Raw genomic sequence first — 21,239 nt, forward strand, 5'->3', positions numbered from 1 at the left:
TTTTCAGGAGGAGGAGGATGGGAGAGATCCATATTAGTCAGTTCAAAAGAACTCAAGATCGAACAAACTCAGCAGAAACAGCACATTTCATGTTAATTTCACTTGTGCAAAATCCATGTCCTCAACTGCCCACAGTATGCTTCAAAACTATACAAATTCATGTTATAAAGTTTGCCCAAGCCAGTTCTTACAAAATGTGTGTGTTGTGTGCTAGCAAACTGTTTTTCTACCTACCTCCACATGGTCTTCTTAATGATAAAGCTAACTTACCCAGCTACTTCTGATGCCATCCTGAGGATATTTTAACAATAATGTTACTCAAGTGAACTATTTTAACAAGGCTTTTATTGAAAACATACACAAAGTTGACATTATTTAACTTCTGAATGGACATATTACAGAATATTCCTATTAGAGAAGAATATTTTGAGAAAAAGCAAAATACAACTGGCATATGCTGCAGTTAACATTACTAAGGCATTTAGGCTTAATAGCAGGTTATACCTTGTGTGTGTGTCTATTTATATACACAAACACATATACACAGGTTGTCTGATTTGGTTGTCTGTACAGTGCTATGTTTTCTGGTTGTTTTTTTTTTTTTTTTTTTTTTTTTTTCTATTTTTTCCCCTGCACTAAATAAAGCTTTTATCCAAATAGTAGTAGTTGTTCACAGAACAGCAGTAATAACCTACTCTTCAAGAGTTTACTTACAATTACAAAACTAATGATGCAAAAAACAACAAACAAAAAAACACAGATCTTCATGGGAAAGTTCTCTTACCAAATAAGGCTCAAGTAAGAAAAACACTAGTTTGAAAAGGCACCGTGGAGACAGGTTTTAATACATTAAATACAACATGAATCATTCACAATAACAAGTTTAGTGTTTCTGGGGAACTTTTGTAAATACAACACAGTTGGTCACACAAAAATGTTTCTGTTGATTTGTCTTGGCAACTCAGATTCATCAACAGTGTAACAGCATAACAGCTTTGTTCCCATCTGACAGAAAATAATGGCAGTTCTGCAAGGCAAACGTTAAACCTGACCGTATGTATTTATTAATTCCACAGTGTTTTGACAGATTATAGGGATGCAACTTAAAGGATGCTGACACGCTCACTGAGGGCTTTCATTTCTGTTTCTTGTAGCGTGGTGTTTTCATTGTGGTTAGCACTCGGAGTGATAAGGTGTGCTGGATACTGCAGTCCATGTTCTCCTGAATACTGTTCCCATCGAGAGTCATCACTTTCATGGGTGATGTAACGCTCCCCCATTTTACATTCAAGCTCCCTTAAATCTAACCAGGTTTGATAGTCCTGAAATAAAGCAGTAGGATTTGTTTTAACATTTCTAAAATAAATGACATTTCCTTCTATTACCAAAAATATGCAAAGTGCTATTAACTTGTCAATCTGCATCCCTATTGCCTCAGAACAGAGAAATTACACAATTAATAAATATGAAATCTGTCAATAGAAATAGGTCTATTCAGGTATGTTTGAATCATTAATTTTATTAAACTCTGCTATTAATATGGAGGTATTACAGGCTGTTTTACTGACTACTGAGATGCAAGACATGGGTGATAAAATAATTCCTTGTCACTCCGCCTGTGGAAAGGAAGGCCCTACAGTGGGATCTGGACATTGGTCAGAAGCCAATGGGATAAAATCCAACAAGGTTAAGTGTCAGGTCCTGTATTTTGGTCACAATAACCCCCGGCAACACTAAAGGCTTGGGGCAGAGAGACTGGAAAGCTGCATGGAAGAAAAGGATTTAAAGGTGCTGATCAACACCTGTGAGTCAGCAGTGGGCCCAGGTGGCCAAGAAGGCCAATGGTATCTTGGTTTGTATCAGAATTAGTGTAGCCAGCAGGATCAGGGAGGTGACCATCCCCCTCTACTCAGCCCTGGTGAGGACACACCTCGAGTACTGCATTCAGATTCAGGCTCCTTACTACAAGAAAGACATTGAGGCCCTGGAGCGTGTCCAGAGAAAGGACATGAAGCTGGTGATGGATGTGGAGTGCAAGACTTGTGAGGAATGGCTGAGGGAACTGGGATTGTTTAGTCTGGAGAAGTGAGTGCTCAGGGGAGACCTTATCTCTCTCTAGAACTACCTGAAAGTAGGTTATGTCCAAGCAGGGGTCAGACTCTTCTATCAGGTAATTAGTGTTAGGACAAGAGGGAATATCTTTAATTTGCACCAGGGAAAGTTCAGGTTGGATATTAGGAAGAATTTCTTAGAGCAGTTAGGCACTGGAACAAGTCGCCCAATGAAGAGGTAGTCACTCCCTGGAGGTCTTTAGGAAAGGGTAGATATAGTACTTAGGGACATGGCTTAAAGAGAAATACTGGTGGGAGGTTGATAGTCACACTAGATGACCTAGTAGGTCTTTTCCAACCTTAATGATTTTATGAAAATGAAAAGGGAAAAAGTCATCCTTAAACAAACATCTACATCCTAATAATCTATATCATATAGTCAAGAAAGATGTTCTATCTTGGCATAAAGGCATATTATGTAAATTCAACTTGAGTGAGAAAAGTATCTTTCCCATTCACCATTGCTCAAGGGAAAAAAGTGAAGGAGAGGTGAAGAACAACATTCCATCACATGAATCAGTCAGCATCCACACTGTAGAGATTACATCTCTGGTCTCCAAAATCTCACAAATATACTTTCTGATGACTGCGTGGGAAGAGAGCACAGTACTGGAGGAAAAGACTGAAAGGTGACAGGAAATCTGAGAGGAAGAAAATAAGCCTAGAAGGAATGTGAAGGCTGAGGGTGTGGTTGCAGCCCTTTTCCTCTTGTTCAGCAGGTCATGCTCCACTCTGAGAAATACTGGTAAAGTGTAGGGTACTGGAATAGGATCCAGGCATCAGTTCAGATGAGTATTCCTTTGGGATTGTGAACTACGCATCTGATCTGTGCTATGCCTCTGCACGATTACTTTCCTATGCATATATGTGCATCCTTGGAAGATGAGTGACTGAGGGAACTGAGGCTATTTAGTATGGGGAAAAGGAGGCTGAGGGGAGACCTTATTGCTCTCTTCCAATACCTGAAAGGTGCTCGCAGTGAGAGCAGGGTTGGACTCTTCTCACTGGTGACAGGTGACAGAACGAGAGGAAATGGCCTCAAGTTGCACCAGGGGAGGTTTAAGTTGGATATCAGGAAAAACTTTGTTACAGAAAGGGTTGTTAAGCTCTGGAATAGGCTCCCCAGGGAGGTGGTTGAGTCACAGTCCCTGAATGTGTTTGAAAGCTGATTGGATGTGGTGCTCAGGAACATGATTTAGCAGAGGGTTGTTAGAGTTAGGGTAGTATGGTTAGGTTGCAGTTGAACTTTATGATCTTGAAGGTCTTTTCCAACCGGAGTAATTCTAAGTGTGTGATGCAGTCAGTCCTGAGTCACGAGTTACATCCATTTCTGAGCACAGAGAATCCTTGAGGACACACGCACCTCAGAAGCACTGGATGCTTAATGAGAAGCTTCAGTGATCTAGTCAATAATATTTGCAACAAAAATAATATTTTCCATTCTCATTCATAAGTTGTAAACTGTTCCTTAGATCTCATGGCTGATGTCCCAGTTAGGATTTGGTCTGTCCCATTCCCAAGGTGCCCAGTGCCTAGCTTGCCCTGCTCCATGCACTGATTCTGTTTTGTATCTTATAGCGTGCAGTGACTTTGCTACTGCCTCAATAAAAATCTAATATATAAGGAGCAGAAGACAATGGCTGCTAGCACATCAGAAATTCATAACATTTTAGTTTCCATTTGAGGATTTCAAATGAAAGTGGCTAATATATTTTCCTGGAAACCATGCAGCTTCACTATCTCTTCTGATGACTGAAGGGCAGCCCACTGATTAGTTTTAATACTAAGGGAATCAAGGTAGAATCTAGGCAATTAGATAATGCAAGCCAAGTGACTATAAAGGTTTATTTCCACCATTATATCTATCTATCTATCTATCTATCTATCTATCTATCTACACATACACACACACAAACATATATATAAAACATTCTTAGTGGACAAACAAGATAAATTATTCCTGCATTGTATTTTGAAAACATGAGAGAGTTTAGTATTGGAATTTTGTATTTCAAAAATTAATTAGAATCTATTGGTAAATTGGTAGAGAAGTACGTGGTTCTCAAGATCAGAAAGCACCTTCAGGTTTGTAGATCTGTTTAGATTCTATTGTACTTAACAATAAAAATGTTTATATACTGGGAGCGTAAATGCATAGGAAGAAACAGGGAGTTTGTAGCAATACCTGTAACCAGGGGTGGCTTAATGTTTTGTCCACGCTGTAGCGCTTTCTCATTTTCACTTGCAACAAATTATTTATTAGATCAATAGCTGGAAAAAAAAATATTAGAGCATATCAGTTGAAATGTATTTGTTTCAACTAAGGCATGCAAACAGAGACAGACAAACACGGTAGTTGTGAAATGAGGGCAGTTATCTCTCCACTCTCCAGCATTTTACAAACTGCATTCACTGTTGATGCTCCTGAAAGCACTCATGCAAACTTTCCTAATAGGATTACATTTTACTAAACAGCTGCCTGCTAGCTACTATATTGTCTATCTCTTTGTGTTTACTTGTAGGCAGGTAGCAAAGACTGAAGTAAATTCTCACTCAGCTCCTCCTCAAGTGAAAAACTACTTATGTGAGGACAACAGTATAATGCAGATACTACAGCAGTTTATAGTAAACACACATGCACATTTCTTTGGGACTCCCAGTATCACTGCTGAAGTGACATTGTTGGATGACTGAGAGCAGCAGCTTCAAGGCAGAAAGTGGAAGAAGCGGGGTTACAAAGTCAGCAATTTCAAAATACTACTACTCCTCATAGTTTGGAACTTGAGAATTTCTCTTTCACCCAAGAGGGGAAAGACAGATTAACCCTGCTGTTTTGGAAAACAAACGAGTTTTCAGAATGCCTCCATATGGTCCTGATCGGAATTCACTGGCTTTCCAATTCCACACCCACTCCTCAGACATTTTGAGAGGGAAGAAAAAAAAGATTTAGAGAATGTAGCACACTAACTCTCCTTTAGTGCACTAACAGAGAGATGGTAGCTAAAAATCTATTTGTCCACAAATGAGAAAATAAAATCTGGACCACCTTCTCTAGGAAGAACATGGTTTAGAATCCTCCACTGATCTGCTACATGACAATTTTGGCTCCTTTCAGGCCTCTGGATTTTTGCTACATATTAGCATGTAAGAAAGCAGATGTAGGATTCTCTCTTACGTACAGCTGAGTAATTTCACATCTGTCAAGCATGCAGCCTGTTTTCAACAGTGTTAGTGATTGTTTCCAACTTCGATCTTTCAGTCCATCAAATCTGTATTATCTCAAAAGATTTAAACAGTATTTCCATACTGTTGAATATAAGGACAGAATTCCCTGAAATTTGTTCCTTTTGTTCCTCTGCTTGTTCATATGTTTTACCTGATATGTCCTCTCTACGCTGGAGGTTCTTTTGAACTTCTTGGGTCTAATATGTACTATGTCAAGTTTTAGATCGCTGATGGTGTGGTTTCATTCTCTGATTTTTTTGTAAATCATTGTATTTCTAATTTATTAATTTATTTTTGCATCAACTACAATTGATTGGAATACTACTTAAATTTCACAGATGTGAAATTACTCAGCTACAAGTAAAAGAGAACCCTGCTTGTACATTCTTATGCACTAACATCTAGCAAAAATCCAGATGGAGGTCTGAATGAAGCCAAATTGTCATATAGCAGATGAATGAATTCAGAAGCATAAAATGGCTTGACAATACCTGAAGACAGAGAGAGCAGAAATAGCAGGTTAGACAAAGATTACCACAAAAATTACCTCTATGCTGCTATTTCTTCCAATTTTATTTTGACATACAAATGCATACTCAGTTTTCAGCAAGTAGTCATTCAAATATGAGATGCTATTGGAAAATGTGGAAAAATGCTATTGCATTTTGGGGATGGAAATCAGTGAAGACATTTCACGGATGAGTGCTCTGCTTGGGAAATGATGCTCATGGTACAGTTTTGGATATGGATATCAACTGGGAAAAAAATATTTGTCAGGGATATAAAAGTTGAGAACTCTTAAATTTTATAGGCTAATTTTTAATAGGGGAAGAGGACAGAAATTCTGCTCATCCGTAATCCTAGCCTGTTAAAATTCTGAAGTAAGTTAGCATGCATAAATTGAAGTAAATTTTAATTGTCTTAGATGGTAAGTTAGGCAAGCCTAACTCTTTCAAGTTTGTTGAATTTTATGTTTATGCCTGCTATTACTGAGGCATGTACTGTTGTCTCTGGATGAAGTTACCATTATTAGAATCTATTGGTAAGGTAAGATTTATAGTCAATTATTAGAGTGCCCGAATCCTTTTGGATGTATGAGAAGAAAGCACCAAGTAATGGAGAGCAAATATTTACTTCTACTCCAGTGGTTGGGGTCTACTTCTGGTGATCAGGATTTACTACGGGCCAACAGACCAAGGGGAGTCTGCTGACAAGGCCTTCTTCCTTCAGCGATAAGAAGCATCATGCTCACTGGCTCTCATCCTAATGGGGGATTTCAACCACCTGGATGACTGCTGGGAAAATAACAGGGTGGGCTGCAAGCAATTCAGTACACTCCTGAAATCTGCTGAGGATAACTTCCCGGAACAGATATGTATTGGACAGACCAACCAGCAGTGAGGTTCGCCAATGCAGGTGATCTCATTAAAGAGGTTAAGATTTGAGGCAATTTGGCTGTAGCAATCATGCTCAGATTGGATTTGTGATCTCAAGGAATATGGGTCTGGAAAAGAGCAGATTCAGGACTCTGAACTTCAGGAGAGCAAAATTTTGTGTGTCTAAGGCATTATTGGATGGGATACGTTGGGAAACTGTCCTTTGGGACATAGGAACAGAACAGAGCTAGCAGTTCTTTAAGGATACCTTTCTGAGAGCACAAGAGATTTACATTCCCCAAAATGTTTTTTATGTGTTAAATTCCACCTAGATAAAAAAGTTTGATAGAGATAGGTTGATAAATGTTTATTTATGGTTATTAGACGGGAGATAATGTCTAACCTCAAATTTTAGCTCCAGGAGTAATACTTGGATAGAGATCTAGATTCCAGCTCTCTGTTCTAAGAATCGTGGATCTGTTCAGATTTAGACTTGTGTTTACCACATCAGAATGGCTCATCAATTAACAATTTCAAGTATATAATGAAATGACAATGTAAAAGCAGATTTTAACATTATGATTTATTAAAGTGTGTGTTCTTTCTCCTACATGTTTTCAGCCTGATATCCATTTACTCTTAAAGAAGGCTGATGACTGTGTAGAAGGATAGATAACACTCTGGTAGGTGAGTTTTCTGTAGGTGCTCTACTCAATCTTCACCTCTGAATGTAGAAATTGATCTCGTGTCTACCACAGCAGAACTTGTGGAGACAGTTTCTTGCAGCTTCTCCTGTGTTGACTGCTATTTGCTTATTTCTAGCACCAGAAAAAGCATTGCTGCCAACAGATTCTGTCAGCTTACATATCAGGGGTGCGTAGAGGTTCATGAGGACATCAGTGTGCAATTGTGCAGATTTATGTTTTTTTGGTTTTTGTTTTTTTGTTTTGTTTTTTAATATTTTCAACAGATATTATAAAACTTCTACTGCTGAGATAGAATTCCAGAGAAGACAAAAAGAATTTTTCAGCTGAGAGCGTGTGGCTCAGTGTACACTACAGTAAGCAGTAGGCATATATCTCTTAAGTTACCATTAATATGTAAGTAAAACATTTCAGTTAAAAACAAGGAAAAATGGTCATCTGTCACTGTACTGTAAAAATAAAAATTCTGAATTATAATCTTTTAATTCAATTTGGAGTGTGTTGCAAGTCTGGGGGAAAAAAACAAACAAAAAAAAACCCCAGTCCAAACCTGATACATACAATGATTCCTTTGCTTTAAGACTTACAAAGAAATCTTGCAGGAAGTTAAAGATATAAAAGCAATAATAAAAATAAAGAAATTATTAAATAAAAATCCAGTAAGCTGAAAGTGTTTGTTGTGTACTGGAAAACATTGGTGAAATCACAGCTGATATATTTTTAAATATTTCAAAAATCTCTTTGGGTCTCTCCAAGACTTCTCCCCACCCTTCCTCAAGCTTCCTTCAACACCTGGAGAAATCTCTCACTAGAGGATTATGTCACAGGCAGGAAATGTCTAAAGCATCTAATATGACAAAACAGGGATACTTCATTGTGGTATATAATGGCACCTGATTTTTTTTTTAATTTCTTTTACTTTTTGCAGATATGTACAGGGGAGAAAATATATGAAAGCAGAATACACTTTTCATGGTTTTATGATTTTTGGTTATCAGTATTCCATATCATAACACCATGTAGTGCACTGGTAGTTAAAGTGTTAATACTCCAGTTCCAGGCACCTGTCCGAAAGAGAAGAACTACATACCCCAGGAGGCTTTGCAGTCAGAGAGGAGATATAACCCCTGGCAAGGTCACCTGATGTGCTCTTCTTTGTCAGGTTCTCCTCCCTGCTGCTCAACTGGACTGCACATCTCACACCTCAGTGTTATGGTGAAGCCTATCCACCTTTTGGACACTCTTTCTCATTATATTTGATTTATTAGCTTCAATTCTAATTATATTGTATTACAGTGTGTTATTTTTCATTCTGATACCATATTTAGTAAATTAGTTTGTTTCTCCTCAGATTGTTGCCACTGTTTTTAATTATTTTGGGGTCCTCTGTTTCCCTTTTCCGGAGGCGCAGATTTTGTGAAATCCCTCCACCCTGCTGGTCACGGAACTGGGCCAAACCAGCCTATACACCATTGACATTCTTGGTGGAGAATGCAGGCAAAAGCTGTTTTTTTGGCATTTATATACAAACAGCCACAAATAGATATTACCTTCATGAGAGATTTCTTTCCAAGGATTGGGTGGATACATGAAAGCAGCATTCTGGATTTGGTCATGTATGTCCTCATCTTCATTGAATGGAAAGGTACCACTGAGACTTACATAAATGATAACACCCACAGACCACATATCCAGAGATCTGTTATAGCCTTTATTCCTCAGCACTTCTGGAGCAAGGTAGGCTGGTGTTCCTACAACCGAACGTCTGAAGGATTTCTCCCCAATAATTCGAGCAAAGCCGAAATCACAAAGTTTTACCTGTTTAAGGAGAATTGTAAGTAAATTAAAGTAATAAAATTAAAATTAAGTAATAAATTAAAAACATTTTTAATAAATAAATGAAGTAAATATTTATTTATTTATTTATTGTAACATTTATTTATTTTAAAGATATTTTTATTATTAAATACAGTTGACATACTTTTATCATAGTTTAGTTGTACAATACATCTTCAGGAAACTTTATTTCTTTTAACCTTCTCATAGTTCACCAAGGCATCAGACTAGATTACCAATTCATTGCATTCCTTCATGTCATAAATAAACTGTAGTAGAGTGAAAGCAAAAACACAGGACAACTTAGAATGAAGGGAATGAAGTTTTGGAAGGGCCTAACTGCTTAGATTCCTTCCAAACAGAATGGTTGCTTTACAGATGACCTTTTCCTGAATGAATCAAGTTGACAGAAGTTAGTTCTTGAATTACCACTTTTTTGGACATTCAAATCTAATAATTTTGTGTAGTTCCTGGAACCAATACAGATAGATGCTTTTGTTTTTTTTTATAAAATAAGCAGAATTAGCACTTGTTAATTAGAATAATTTCTACTTGCCTGGGGGAAAGGATCTGCTGACGCCAATAATACATTTTCTGGTTTGAGGTCACAATGAACTATATTTTTGAAATGAAGATGTCTTAAAGCAACAAGGATCTGAAGAAACAAATCAGAATGAAATTCAGCTTTAAATGGGGAGTTATACATAAATTTATAAATTTTGGGGGTTTATATTACTTTGACAGCAACATTGACTAGAGAATCTAGGACTGCTGTAGAGAGAAACAACCCAACAAGAATTTATCTTTCTCTACAGTGTCACAGTGCAAGAAAAAAAAAGATCAGCTATGTTTCACTGTTTGAAACATGATTGTTCCCTCTCCAAAGATGTTATGCTCTAAACAACTTTGGGAAACTGCATTCTGAGTACGTTTCTTTGTTTGCTTTGGTGTTGTTGAAACTTTTAACACAGAAACATCTGCAAAATGGCTTTCCAGATATAAATTATTCACTCAAAAATTTTCACGGAAATATTCTGTGATCCAATTAAAATATTTTCTTGAGGTGATAAAACAAAGAGCCTTACATGCATTTTTGTGCTGTTATGTGAACAAAATGCCAAGGAAGTGTAAGAGACATCCATCCTATCTCTGTGGTTTTAACTTCATTCCATCTGTCTGGTCAGAGGCTGCCAGAATTTTCCACTCTATTAGAACAGGCAATGGGTAGAGGCTGAATGAACCCATTAATGCAAGAAACCAAATTATAAAGTTGGTGGCAGTTTTGCCTATGAAAGTCTGAAAGCTAGAGAATCTGTTATGTTCAATTTCTAATAAGCTTCCACTGTAACACAACTGTTCCTGCTCCATTCTTTTTCTTGCCTTAACAAAAAAACAGGCTGCTGTGACTTTGAGGTGGCTCATTACTCAGCTGTGTATCTAAATTTAAACATATTGTGGGCGGCCAAGGAAACAATATGATAACATGACAACATGAAGAATAGAAAAAAAACAGACAAAAAACAAACAGATCAAATTATTAACAGATACCATACAGGAAGACAGACTCATTTTATCAGAGGTAGTTCTGAGATCCAATCTCAGTGCAGAAAAGAGGCACAGAAGATCATAGCACAAACTACAATGGTTGGGTATGGGGAAATTCAAAAGGCTCAAATTTCTTTCTGTAGTTCTTTAATAGTTCGCTATTTGCATTTTCAAGTTCTGTCTTGTGATTAATCCTTCAAGCATAAGTGAACCCATAACTTGATGGCTCTCTCATCCAGCAGCCAGGCAATTGCATGTGTATCTATGGCTAGGAACTCTTAATGGCTTACTAGAAATTAGATAATGTACACAAAGATGTATGTACCATCCCTGTTATTATTATTACAATCATTCTAATAATATTCATATTAAAGAATCATTCCATGATTCTATGATTATTATCCAGGCTTTTATGAATGAAGGAGAAAAATTATGTCAAAATCAAAACATAAGAAACAGTGATAACAACTACTTCAAATATCTTTATAGGTCTATGGATCAATTACTTACCTGAGTAATTAAAAACTTTGTTATTCTCTCTGGCAATCTGCCTTTTTCACTTGATAAGATCATCTCCAGCATGTCTCCATGGAGTTTTTCCATAACAACAAACACTCTTTCTGGTGTCTCAAACATGCACTCCAAATTTACAACCCCAGGATGATGAAGATTCTAGTAAAAGTAAATGCAACATTTGAACAACACAGATATCCCTATATGATTAGTAGGTTTTATGATACATAACTAACCTCCAGGCTCCCCTAAAACAGAAAATATTTCAGTTTTTCTTATTTTCAATTGCTTACTTCATCTGTAGGCAACAGGCATAACATTTCTAGGGATGCTATAAAAGAATGCATTAACTTAAAATTAGTTAAACATACATTACTGTGCCTGGTGCTTTAGCTTGTAGAGATTACAGCTCCTAACATAACATTCCCAGTACTGTTAGTCTTGACTATTTATGAAGATTAGGCTGCAAAAATGCTAGAATTTTCAGCAAAAACAATAGCCATTATCAACTGAAATAATTACATTATCTGGTATTAATTCCTTGTTCATTGCAGAGGAGTTGGACTAGATGACCTTTAAGAGTTTCTTCCAACTCAAAAGATTCTATGACTTGTAAGAATGAAAAATAACAGCAAAATACCTGTAAAATTGCAACCTCATTACGAAGTTGGCTTTCCTGTTTAGTTGGAAATCTTAGTTTGTCTATTATTTTAATGGCAACATCTCTTCCTGTTTTGCGATGCTTTCCTGCATTAATAAAACAGAAGGCCTCCATCAATTAACATGATTAATACTGAAAAGTGTTCCACTTTTACTTGATTGTATAATTGACCACAAATAAGTGGCAATTATGTACAACTATGCACAACAAAGTAAATCCCAGAGCAAGTCTGCTGCAAGTTAAATAAAGTGAAATAAATAATTGAAAGCTCTCTTCCATTTCCTTTTCCCTTCCCTTTTATGAGCAAACTTTTTCTCACCTGACAAAGCTGTTGAAACATGTCAGGAATACAAGCATATAAAAAAATTTAGTTTTGCCTTTCAACAATATACATGTAAAATTAGCTTTCTCACATACTTTTTCCTTTTCATGTACTTAAAATAGAGTTCTTTGCAACTGGCAGGTCATAGGTTTCAGTGGTAGTTCCAGAGTAGCAAATAATGAAATAGGTGATTGCCTAACTTCCTGTCCCAGTTTTATCAGAGACCCACAGAGATTTTTCAGAGAGAATGTTAGTTAGTTATCACTCACTTGTCTCAAACAACTGTACCTAAGCACCCTCCTCAAAACTGCTGAAAAAATGAGGAACAAAATGGAGAAACAGAACGTGAAAAAAATAAATAATCCAAACAAACTATTAAGAACAAAGAAAAAAGAATCACAAAGTTGTGCCAAGAAAAATAGCAAGAAGTGATGACTTTCTCCCCCTTCCTTCATTACCTAAGAAATATACTTCAATTCTCTTCTCAAAGAGAGGCAGTTCTGTACTTTGGGGTCTACATTACTACAGCTACATTACTACACTACATTATGACATTACTACAGTTATTAAGTATACTAACCCGTTGTTGGCAGAATATTACTTACATTAAACACTGGGTAGCTAATTTCTGTAATAAAGTACTTCACAATCCAAATACTTTCAGGTTTGCTAAATTTTTTCAGCCTTAAGCATATCTGTACAACTCACCAGAAACCTACCTCCATAAACAATTCCAAACTGTCCTGATCCCAACACCTCATCTGGGAAGATCTGGTATACAGTGCTGATATCCTGCTTACATAAACACAACAAACATTAATCTCCGAAATATGGGAAAAAAATATATATATTTGATCAGTGTGCATACATGTACTCTACAGTACATTTCAAAACACGCCTGCCAGAACATTAATGAGAGTTTTCTTAAAAGAATCAATAACCAAAATTGCAGCCTCATCTTAGTACAAAAAATATTGGATGTGTTAGTGGTGACAAGAAAAGGCTTATGATAGCCTTACAAAGTTCAACAGAAATGCCATGTATTAATGACTTCTGCTTGCTTTCCTGTAGGCAATTAACAATCTGAAAAGATAAGTTGTTAAATTCTGTTTTAAGCTACATAACATCTATGTAATAGTTGTGTCTCAAGGAAAAAATACCATGAAGTTGACTTTTTTCAAAAGTGAATAATGCTAATCGTTTGTTACTTTCTACAGTGTAAGTAGGAAAAAATGGCTGATTGGAACTCTTCTCTAACATTCTCTTTTGCAAAACAGATCAATGACTTCACATACTTAATCATATCATATCTAGCAGAAGCATTCAGAGAACACTCACCACATTTTCTTGAACTTGGCAGTTTGACACAGAAATACTGATGGATATGTCCCCTGGGGAAGAAAGTAAAATATACTTGAGACAGCTATGCTTTCAGTTCGGACATGTAATAATAACAAATGACATTAACATGACATCATTATTTTCTGATGACTGTAGAAATTGGACCAATTAGGTCAGCTTGGTCATCTACCAGACAAAACCAAATTACACCACCTCACAAATATGTGGCTTCAACAATAGACTTCTGTAGTATATGGGAAAGAACAGAATTACGCACTTCATTACCAAATTTTATAGTGGAATCTTATATTTCTCATGTATAAGCTTCTTACTGCTTTATTCCATTTTATTTCGGGGCTTTTTATCTTAAGAAAGTAACATGATATCAACCAGGGAAAACTGCTTTCATTTACTATACTTCAGTGTACTGAACTAGATGATCTTTAAGGTTCCTTCAAAGCCAAGTCACTCTATGATGCTATTCAGACTAGGGCTAATACTTTTTCATATTGCTATGCGTACTGCTAAAAGGAATAGGTATTTCAACTGGCAAAAGAGACATTATTAATACACAACAGAAATAAAAACTTGCACTTATGCTTTCATATGACAATTGTGATAAGCAACTTCTAATAATTCAGAGCTTAGGACGTTACCATAACTTTTTTGATTTGCAAATCCATGGAGAACCTAATAAAACTGGAGAATAAGTTTGCTGCTGACTGTAGTACTCAAAGAAGTTATTTTGGGGGTTACTTTGGAGAACTGATGCCTCTGTCTCCTATCTCTGTTTAGAATCCTGCTCAAGCTTTTCATTTTTTCAGTATGGATTTCAGCCTCATTTAAATCAGTGTCCTATTCTATAAAGCCTGTATTAAACTCTGCATAAAATCACTACTACCATCTCCACCTCTCCTAGCAGCAAAAAGTAGCATAAGTAACTTCTGCTCAAAATGACTTATTTCCTTGTCCTCTCCTTAGGAATATATTCGTTTTGGAATGGGATGTTTTGGTTTCATACAGGATTTTTAGCATTGCTAATTTGTTTTCAAATGTATGTGCTTCTTTGTGTTTGCACTAAAGATAATATTGACATGGCCCTTCAAAGGGGGCATACAAGAAAGCTGGAGAAGGACTCTGAATCAGATAGAACAAGGGGTAACAGCTTTAAATTAAAAGAGCAAAGATTTATATTAGATATTAGAAATGAATTATTTCTGATTCTCTTTAGCTAGTGGTGATGCACTGGCAGAAGAGAAGTATGAATTAACAGAATAAAATTTTAAACTTCTAAGGAGGCAAAGGAGAGAGCTATAATTCTTAGTCGAGCATTTTAGATGATATATTTAACTACACTGAGCTCAAACCAGGAGCACTAGGCAACCAACATGACTGGAATGACATCCAAACTTGACAGTATTTCATGTAGGAACGTAGCTGAGAAAGAAAAAGACAGAGATGATCTATTCTGTTATGTGAGCTGTTGTGCCTGGAGATGTATGCCACAGCCTGTTGTACTATTTAGTTCCTGAAGGGCTTGCTGTCTCATTAGTATTTCACACTGCATTAATAGCATCCAGATGTCAAGTGCTAAAGCACATCTATGTTGCAACACAAGGTCTGATCCAGTTTGTGTAGACATATCTGAATTTGCTTTAAACTGAGTAGGCTAAGTACAATTAGCAAAGAAACCACAGCAGCGCATACTTGGTAGTGGTGAACTGTTTGGTCTGTGCTACTTAGTTATCAGTACCTCAAAAGATATAAACCAGTTTCATGTTTGTTTACATAATGTCCTGGCTTTGGTAGGGAATTATCCAAAAGTATATAAATCAGAGGCAAAGATATATTTAGCCCTTTTGGTCCTGGGTAACATCCATACCTCACTGTGAACAGAACAGCTGTTCTTCACACTTGAGTTCATTTCATCTCATCATGGGAGAATGTTTGTGGCAGTTGTACAACCAAATGTGATGAAAAAAAGCATATAATCTATGCTGCAGCGACCTAAAGAGTGAATGGATGCTTCTGCGATATATAGCAATATAAATTACAATAACGATGGGAAACATCTATCAATTCTCAACTGGAGCTCAGAAAACTTCATGCCACTTCGCAAGGAAGCTGTCATTCTTGTCAGCAACACACAAATATGGAAGGGATGCCTTAGGAGTAGAACAACTATTTGCTCACTATCAAATTTGCACATTGTATAACACAGATGACCTAATATAAACTGGAAATACACGAATGAACAATTGTGGCTTTTAAAATATACAGACAGTTGATAAGCCTTTACTAGTTGGGCAATATTTCCATGCAGAAGACTGAGCCATGCTATTTGTTAATGACTGCATTTATCTGAAATGGAGGAAAAATACTTACTGTGTAGGCTGGGTCCCGACCCCATTGATGCACCTTTAGGGATGACAGGCATCAGGGCATGCTGTATTGCAATCTCCCACATTCTTGCCACATCTGTGCCAATACCACTAGTGAGAACACCATTATTTAGTGGAACACTTGAGAGGTTTTCTATGTTTTCTCCAACATAATAGACTATATTTGCTGTGCTTATTTCAAAACAATGAGGATTGGCTCCTTGAGGCAGTAAAGTGAAAGTTTTTGCAGGTTCCAGAGAGAAAATTTCAGACAGTGGAATTTCCTAAAATAAAAAAAAAAAAAATAAAAATAAAAAAAAAATCTGTGTAAAGATCATCAACATATAAAACTAAGACATGAATTTTATTTCACTAATTTATAACATTAGATCTTGCTTTTATCCACATGTTTCTCGTACGAACAAAAAGGTTCTTGTAACCTGGAACTCCTTGACACAGAGGCCTGCTGAGTGTAAAATAACAAATGCTTTTTTCCAAGGAGAAATTTAACTATTTGCAAACTTACTTGCAAAGAACTCTGTAAATAAAAGCATAATGAATATATATTCCAAATCCACATTTCACATAGGCATGAACTTGGTTGTTTCATCTTGAATAAGACTAAAGGACACATTTTACTAACTTCCTCTGGAAGGAGTTTAACTGCTTCAGGTAGAAGGATGCAAGAATTAAAATAATGTTTTACAATTTAAATCACAACATAATTTCCAAAGGACAGAATTAAAATAATATGTACAACACTTTATTGTTTGGAAACAATTTATATAATGAACAACAGAATGTCAGATGAGCTTCTTGGCAAAATTTGTCACTCGTAGTGAATTGCCCCGATATAAAACTTTTCATTTGCATAACATATAACGTAACATAATAATAACACTTTTCTGATTTGACACTTGCTTGTGAAATGCAATACCCACATATGCAAGTAAGGTAATGAAAACAAACAGTTCCAAGTTGTGCTATTAATGCAGCTTTAGTATTTATTTATTCAGCAATTCACTCCAGTCATTACTTTTTGATAGCAGAAAAAGAAATTGAAAAATATTCCTTACCTTATAATATTTACTTCCAGTATCATTTTGAAAAAGAGTAATACATTTGCTGTCTAGTCTCCAGTAGTGTCGCTTTCTCTGCAAAGAAAAATAAGGGGAAAAATTTTCTACCAATTTTCAAGAAGAAAATGTCAAGAAAATTAAAGAAATGCTCTTTTCTGAAATGCACCATTTCCAAAAGTTTACGTTTTCATCTGAAGGGATGAACTGGGAAGGATAAAGTTTCATTTGCTATTACGAAAATTTTATGAGGCCTTTATGTTTGAGTTAAGGTTTTATAAGTTCATCTTTTATTGTACTAATGTAGCTCTGTTCAACTAGTCCATGTTTTGGAAGTTTAACATGTCATCATAGTCCCAAGGTTACACTCAGCAGTTGTGTTAATAAAATAAATAAACTTTCTTTTCCTATTGGTAGTAGCCCACTTTAGAAGGCCTATACTGACATTCTGATTCCTGTTTTTGCAGGTCTGAATGAAAACAACTTATTATTATCATTATTATTGACACCTTTATTTTACAAAAGTATAAACTCACCTAACAGTAAGATATCTAGGAAACAGTAGCTGGAAGATAAAGATACTTTCCAGAACCTCTAAAGTGTTAATTTTTTTTTACTTTCTTCAGAATGTCTTCATATTTGGTCTGTGATAATGCAACTCACAGATTCAGATACTACTGTGTGTTTTAAGTGTCTCCTGGTACAGTGAAATAACTTACTTACAAGCTCTGCTACAGATTTAGTACTATGGGAAATACAGATGTTGTAAAAATGGCATATAAGAGTGACTTTAAATTATTAATGTACTATTAGAATTTTCATTCTGAACAGTTATATAGCATGTGAAGTAATGTCTTCCTTAATATTTCTTACCAGTGTGTCCTTGCTGGTATAGTGAACCATCCAACCTTCTTTCATTACTGTGCTGCTTCTCCTTTTTGTGTGCTTCACAGACTGTACCACTCTCATTAGTGGAATATTGTTGCTGGTTGAAGGGCTTAAGAATAAATCAGTAAAGTCTTTTTAAAAGAGGACAATTTTAGACAAATAGAAAAAACGTTTTTTATATGCACATTAACATCTGTAGCCACTAACAGACCTGGACCAGACACTATTTTGTTTTGTCAGTCCAAGTATCTTGAGAGTACAAAGGGAAAAAAGCTGTAATGCCACAACAGGAGAAAGTCAGAGACCAATAGAAAGTTTACATACACAACATACACAAACTATTCCCCAAGATAGCTAAGATGATGGGCAAACGACTAGGGCCTCAACTAGAGTTGGGAAGAAATAGCACAAGCATACGCTATGCATGATTCAGAGCATCACTTGATCTAGAATCTCTCATAAAGTAAGCATTGCCCATCAGATTACTGTCTTGTGATCTTTCTTGGGTTCACACACACTGTGGAGTCATGACAGTTTACAGTAGAAAATGTGTCAACTAGCTGTGCATACACTGCTAGAATACAGCAGAGAATCTGCACGAACCTCTCACAGAAGGAGGTTTAGGATAATGCAGTTTATCTTCAAAGACTTTAAGCAAAGTGTTACTGCCCTGTACTTGGGTATGCATGCTGAAAACTTCCAGTGCTCAGCACAGTAACTCAGGAAGTCATGGGAACTTGACAGTATGCCTGATAGCACAATCAGATAAAACATGGAACATCTCATTGAAGAGATTTATGAAATAACAAAGCCAAATGGAGTTAACGATTACTAGAGCAGACTCAGCATAATGGAATCATCTGCTTCATCATCTTCTTAAATCCTAAACATAAATGCTTAGTTATTTCTGGCAGAACTTGAGATTCTGCATCCTACATGAAAACAACACTGAGTTCATGCTGTGATCAGACAGGCTGCATGTATATATTCTTGTCAGACAAAGAAATTTCCTTTTTTATTTTCCTTTTATAGACCTCTGAAAAATAATTCATGAACATGGCAAATACCCTTATAAATATGAGGGCTGCTCTGAAAGTAATATCTCCTATTTTGTTATGTTGCAGCAAAACATCAGAGGAGGTTGGTAGTAATATGGAGATAAAGGCTGAGCCTTCCCACCAATATTCTGTTACATTTTGTTGCCATATGACAGATGGCAGCAGAGGGACACTGGGACAAAATGGCATTTGACATGGAAGTGTTGATGAAGCAAAGGTGAGGAAATGAGTTTTTCTTTGCAGAAAAGATAACACCCATTCACATTCATCAGCGCTTGCTGAACATTTACAGAGACTAAACAGAGGATGTGAGCACAGTGAGATGGCGAGTGGTGCATTTCAGCAGTGCAACAGCAACATGAGAAACAAGTCACATTCTGGACAGCCATGTACAGCTGTCACATGATGAAATGAAGAACGTCTTGATCTGCTAATTCCTGCAAATTGGCAGATTATGTTCAGGGAACTGTATACAGAGCTGAATATCAGCTTCAGTGTTGTAAACAATAGTAACAATGTTGAAATATCACAAAGTTTGTGCCAGGTGGGTCCTGTGAACAATACCCTATGAAAGTTTGCCAGGATCTACTGGACCAGTTTGAGGTTGAAGGTGACAGTTTCCTGGATCACATCATTGCCAATGATTAAACATGGTGTCACCACTATGAGTAAAAAGTAAAAATGGCAGTCCATGGAATGGCAACACATAATTTCCTCATCAGAGGAAAAGTTCAATGCAATCCTCAGAGGGTAAAATGATGTGCACTATCTTTTGGAATAGGAAATGTGTGACTGTTCTGGATTTCCTGGAACCCAGACAAACCATCAACTTTGAGCACTACATCACAACACTATCTAAGTTGAAGGTTTGAACTTCCAGACTCCAGCCAGAAAATAAGACATCCTTTCTCGTTTTACAGCAGGCCCTATGCCATTTGGAAGACCATGGATCAATATTGGCTGGATTATCCTACCACACCCCTCATATAGTTCAGAATTGGAGCATTTTTACTTCTATCTGTTCAGGCCAATGAAAAACGGGCTGTGTGGGTGACATCTTCCTAGCAACAGCACAATCATAGCAGCTGTGAATCTGCAGGTCACTTCCACTGGTGCAGATTTTTAAAAGTGTCAGAAAGTGTTTTTACAGGTGTGCAGGCTCTTGTTCTTCACTGATAAAAATGCACAGCTAAGGGTGGTGATTATGTTGAAAAATAGAAGTTCGTAGCTGAGAATTTGCTCTATCAAATAACGTTATTAGGTCTTTGTGACGTATGTAGTCAGTGGAAGGTATTTCTGGAACTTCAGGGATGCCCCTCAACTAAGTAAAACAAGTAACTGGTTTATCTGTAGATAATTCAGTATCTCTATTTTAAAGAACTCAGTATGCCATTCATGCAATGTGACTTAGACATTCAAGATGATATTACAACATTGAATTTTGTGATAAAAAGTAGATGCTTATATTCTAATGATAAATGTCTGTATATAAGTACCTATGTAGAAGAATATGTTTACAGCTTGCTGCTGCTGATAGTAATACTGTTAATTGCTGAAATGGATAACTTTCAATTAGAGCAAAATGTTTGTGTCAGTGAAAGAGAATTTAGGGGAACATGCTTCAGGAAAAGATTCCTAGTATGCAAAATAAGAGGAACTGCAGGTTAAACTGGCATTCATGAAGAAAAAATATCCTATAATTGTTCTTCAAAGTAAAGAATTCTTGCTCCAAAGAAATGAGAGAAGAAAAGACCTTAATACATTTTTGGTTCACTACTTTTTTTCTCTAGTACTCTGCAGTTCTAATAAGCAAAAATGATTTTTTTCTTCTCCTCAGACATTTCTACAGTAAATTGCACAATTTAATTCCTTTTTTTCTTCTGATTGGTCATTTCAAAACACTGATTTATTTTGTAATTTTCTTGAAACTCATAGTTTGTTAAGAGTTTCTTCTTTCTGAAGATATATGAAAATGCAAACAATACACCTAAGGCCAATTATATCATAGTCAATTGCACAGGGTTTTTTTTTTGTTTTGTTTTGTTTTGTTTGGCTTTCATCTATATAGCCAAGTATTTCACTTCCAGTTGGGAAAAAATGTTTGGGAAAATAAACACATTTTAAAAAATATTCTCTGTTGCTGATTTACAAATGAAGTTCAACAACATAATTTTCAGAAAAGAGAAGATATGTAAAAAATAC

General features: G+C 36.2%; 1 protein-coding gene across 6 annotated transcripts in view; it reads right to left on the reverse strand.

Moving 5' to 3' along the window:
• Positions 1-325: 325 nt before the first annotated feature.
• Positions 326-21,239, reverse strand: part of PRKD1 (protein kinase D1) — a 109,819-nt gene continuing 88,905 nt past the window's right edge. For 4 of the 6 annotated variants that reach the window (XM_042864426.1, XM_042864395.1, XM_042864409.1 and 1 more), the window contains 11 exons: positions 17,965-18,088; positions 17,092-17,169; positions 16,020-16,299; positions 13,632-13,684; positions 13,013-13,088; positions 11,951-12,057; positions 11,308-11,469; positions 9,809-9,907; positions 8,967-9,234; positions 4,297-4,382; positions 326-1,322 (listed from right to left, as the gene is read on the reverse strand). In XM_042864426.1, coding sequence (XP_042720360.1) covers positions 1,104-1,322; positions 4,297-4,382; positions 8,967-9,234; positions 9,809-9,907; positions 11,308-11,469; positions 11,951-12,057; positions 13,013-13,088; positions 13,632-13,684; positions 16,020-16,299; positions 17,092-17,169; positions 17,965-18,088 — 1,552 coding nt within the window. In that variant the 3' untranslated portion in view covers positions 326-1,103. The remainder of the gene's footprint in view (positions 1,323-4,296; positions 4,383-8,966; positions 9,235-9,808; positions 9,908-11,307; positions 11,470-11,950; positions 12,058-13,012; positions 13,089-13,631; positions 13,685-16,019; positions 16,300-17,091; positions 17,170-17,964; positions 18,089-21,239) is intronic. The other 2 variants (XM_042864405.1, XM_042864417.1) reach the window with 1 other exon arrangement.

This window comes from Lagopus leucura, unplaced genomic scaffold (assembly GCF_019238085.1).
Source record: "Lagopus leucura isolate 7727_CA_CO unplaced genomic scaffold, USGS_WTPT01 Super-Scaffold_1, whole genome shotgun sequence".
Classification (NCBI taxonomy): Eukaryota; Metazoa; Chordata; class Aves; order Galliformes; family Phasianidae; genus Lagopus; species Lagopus leucura.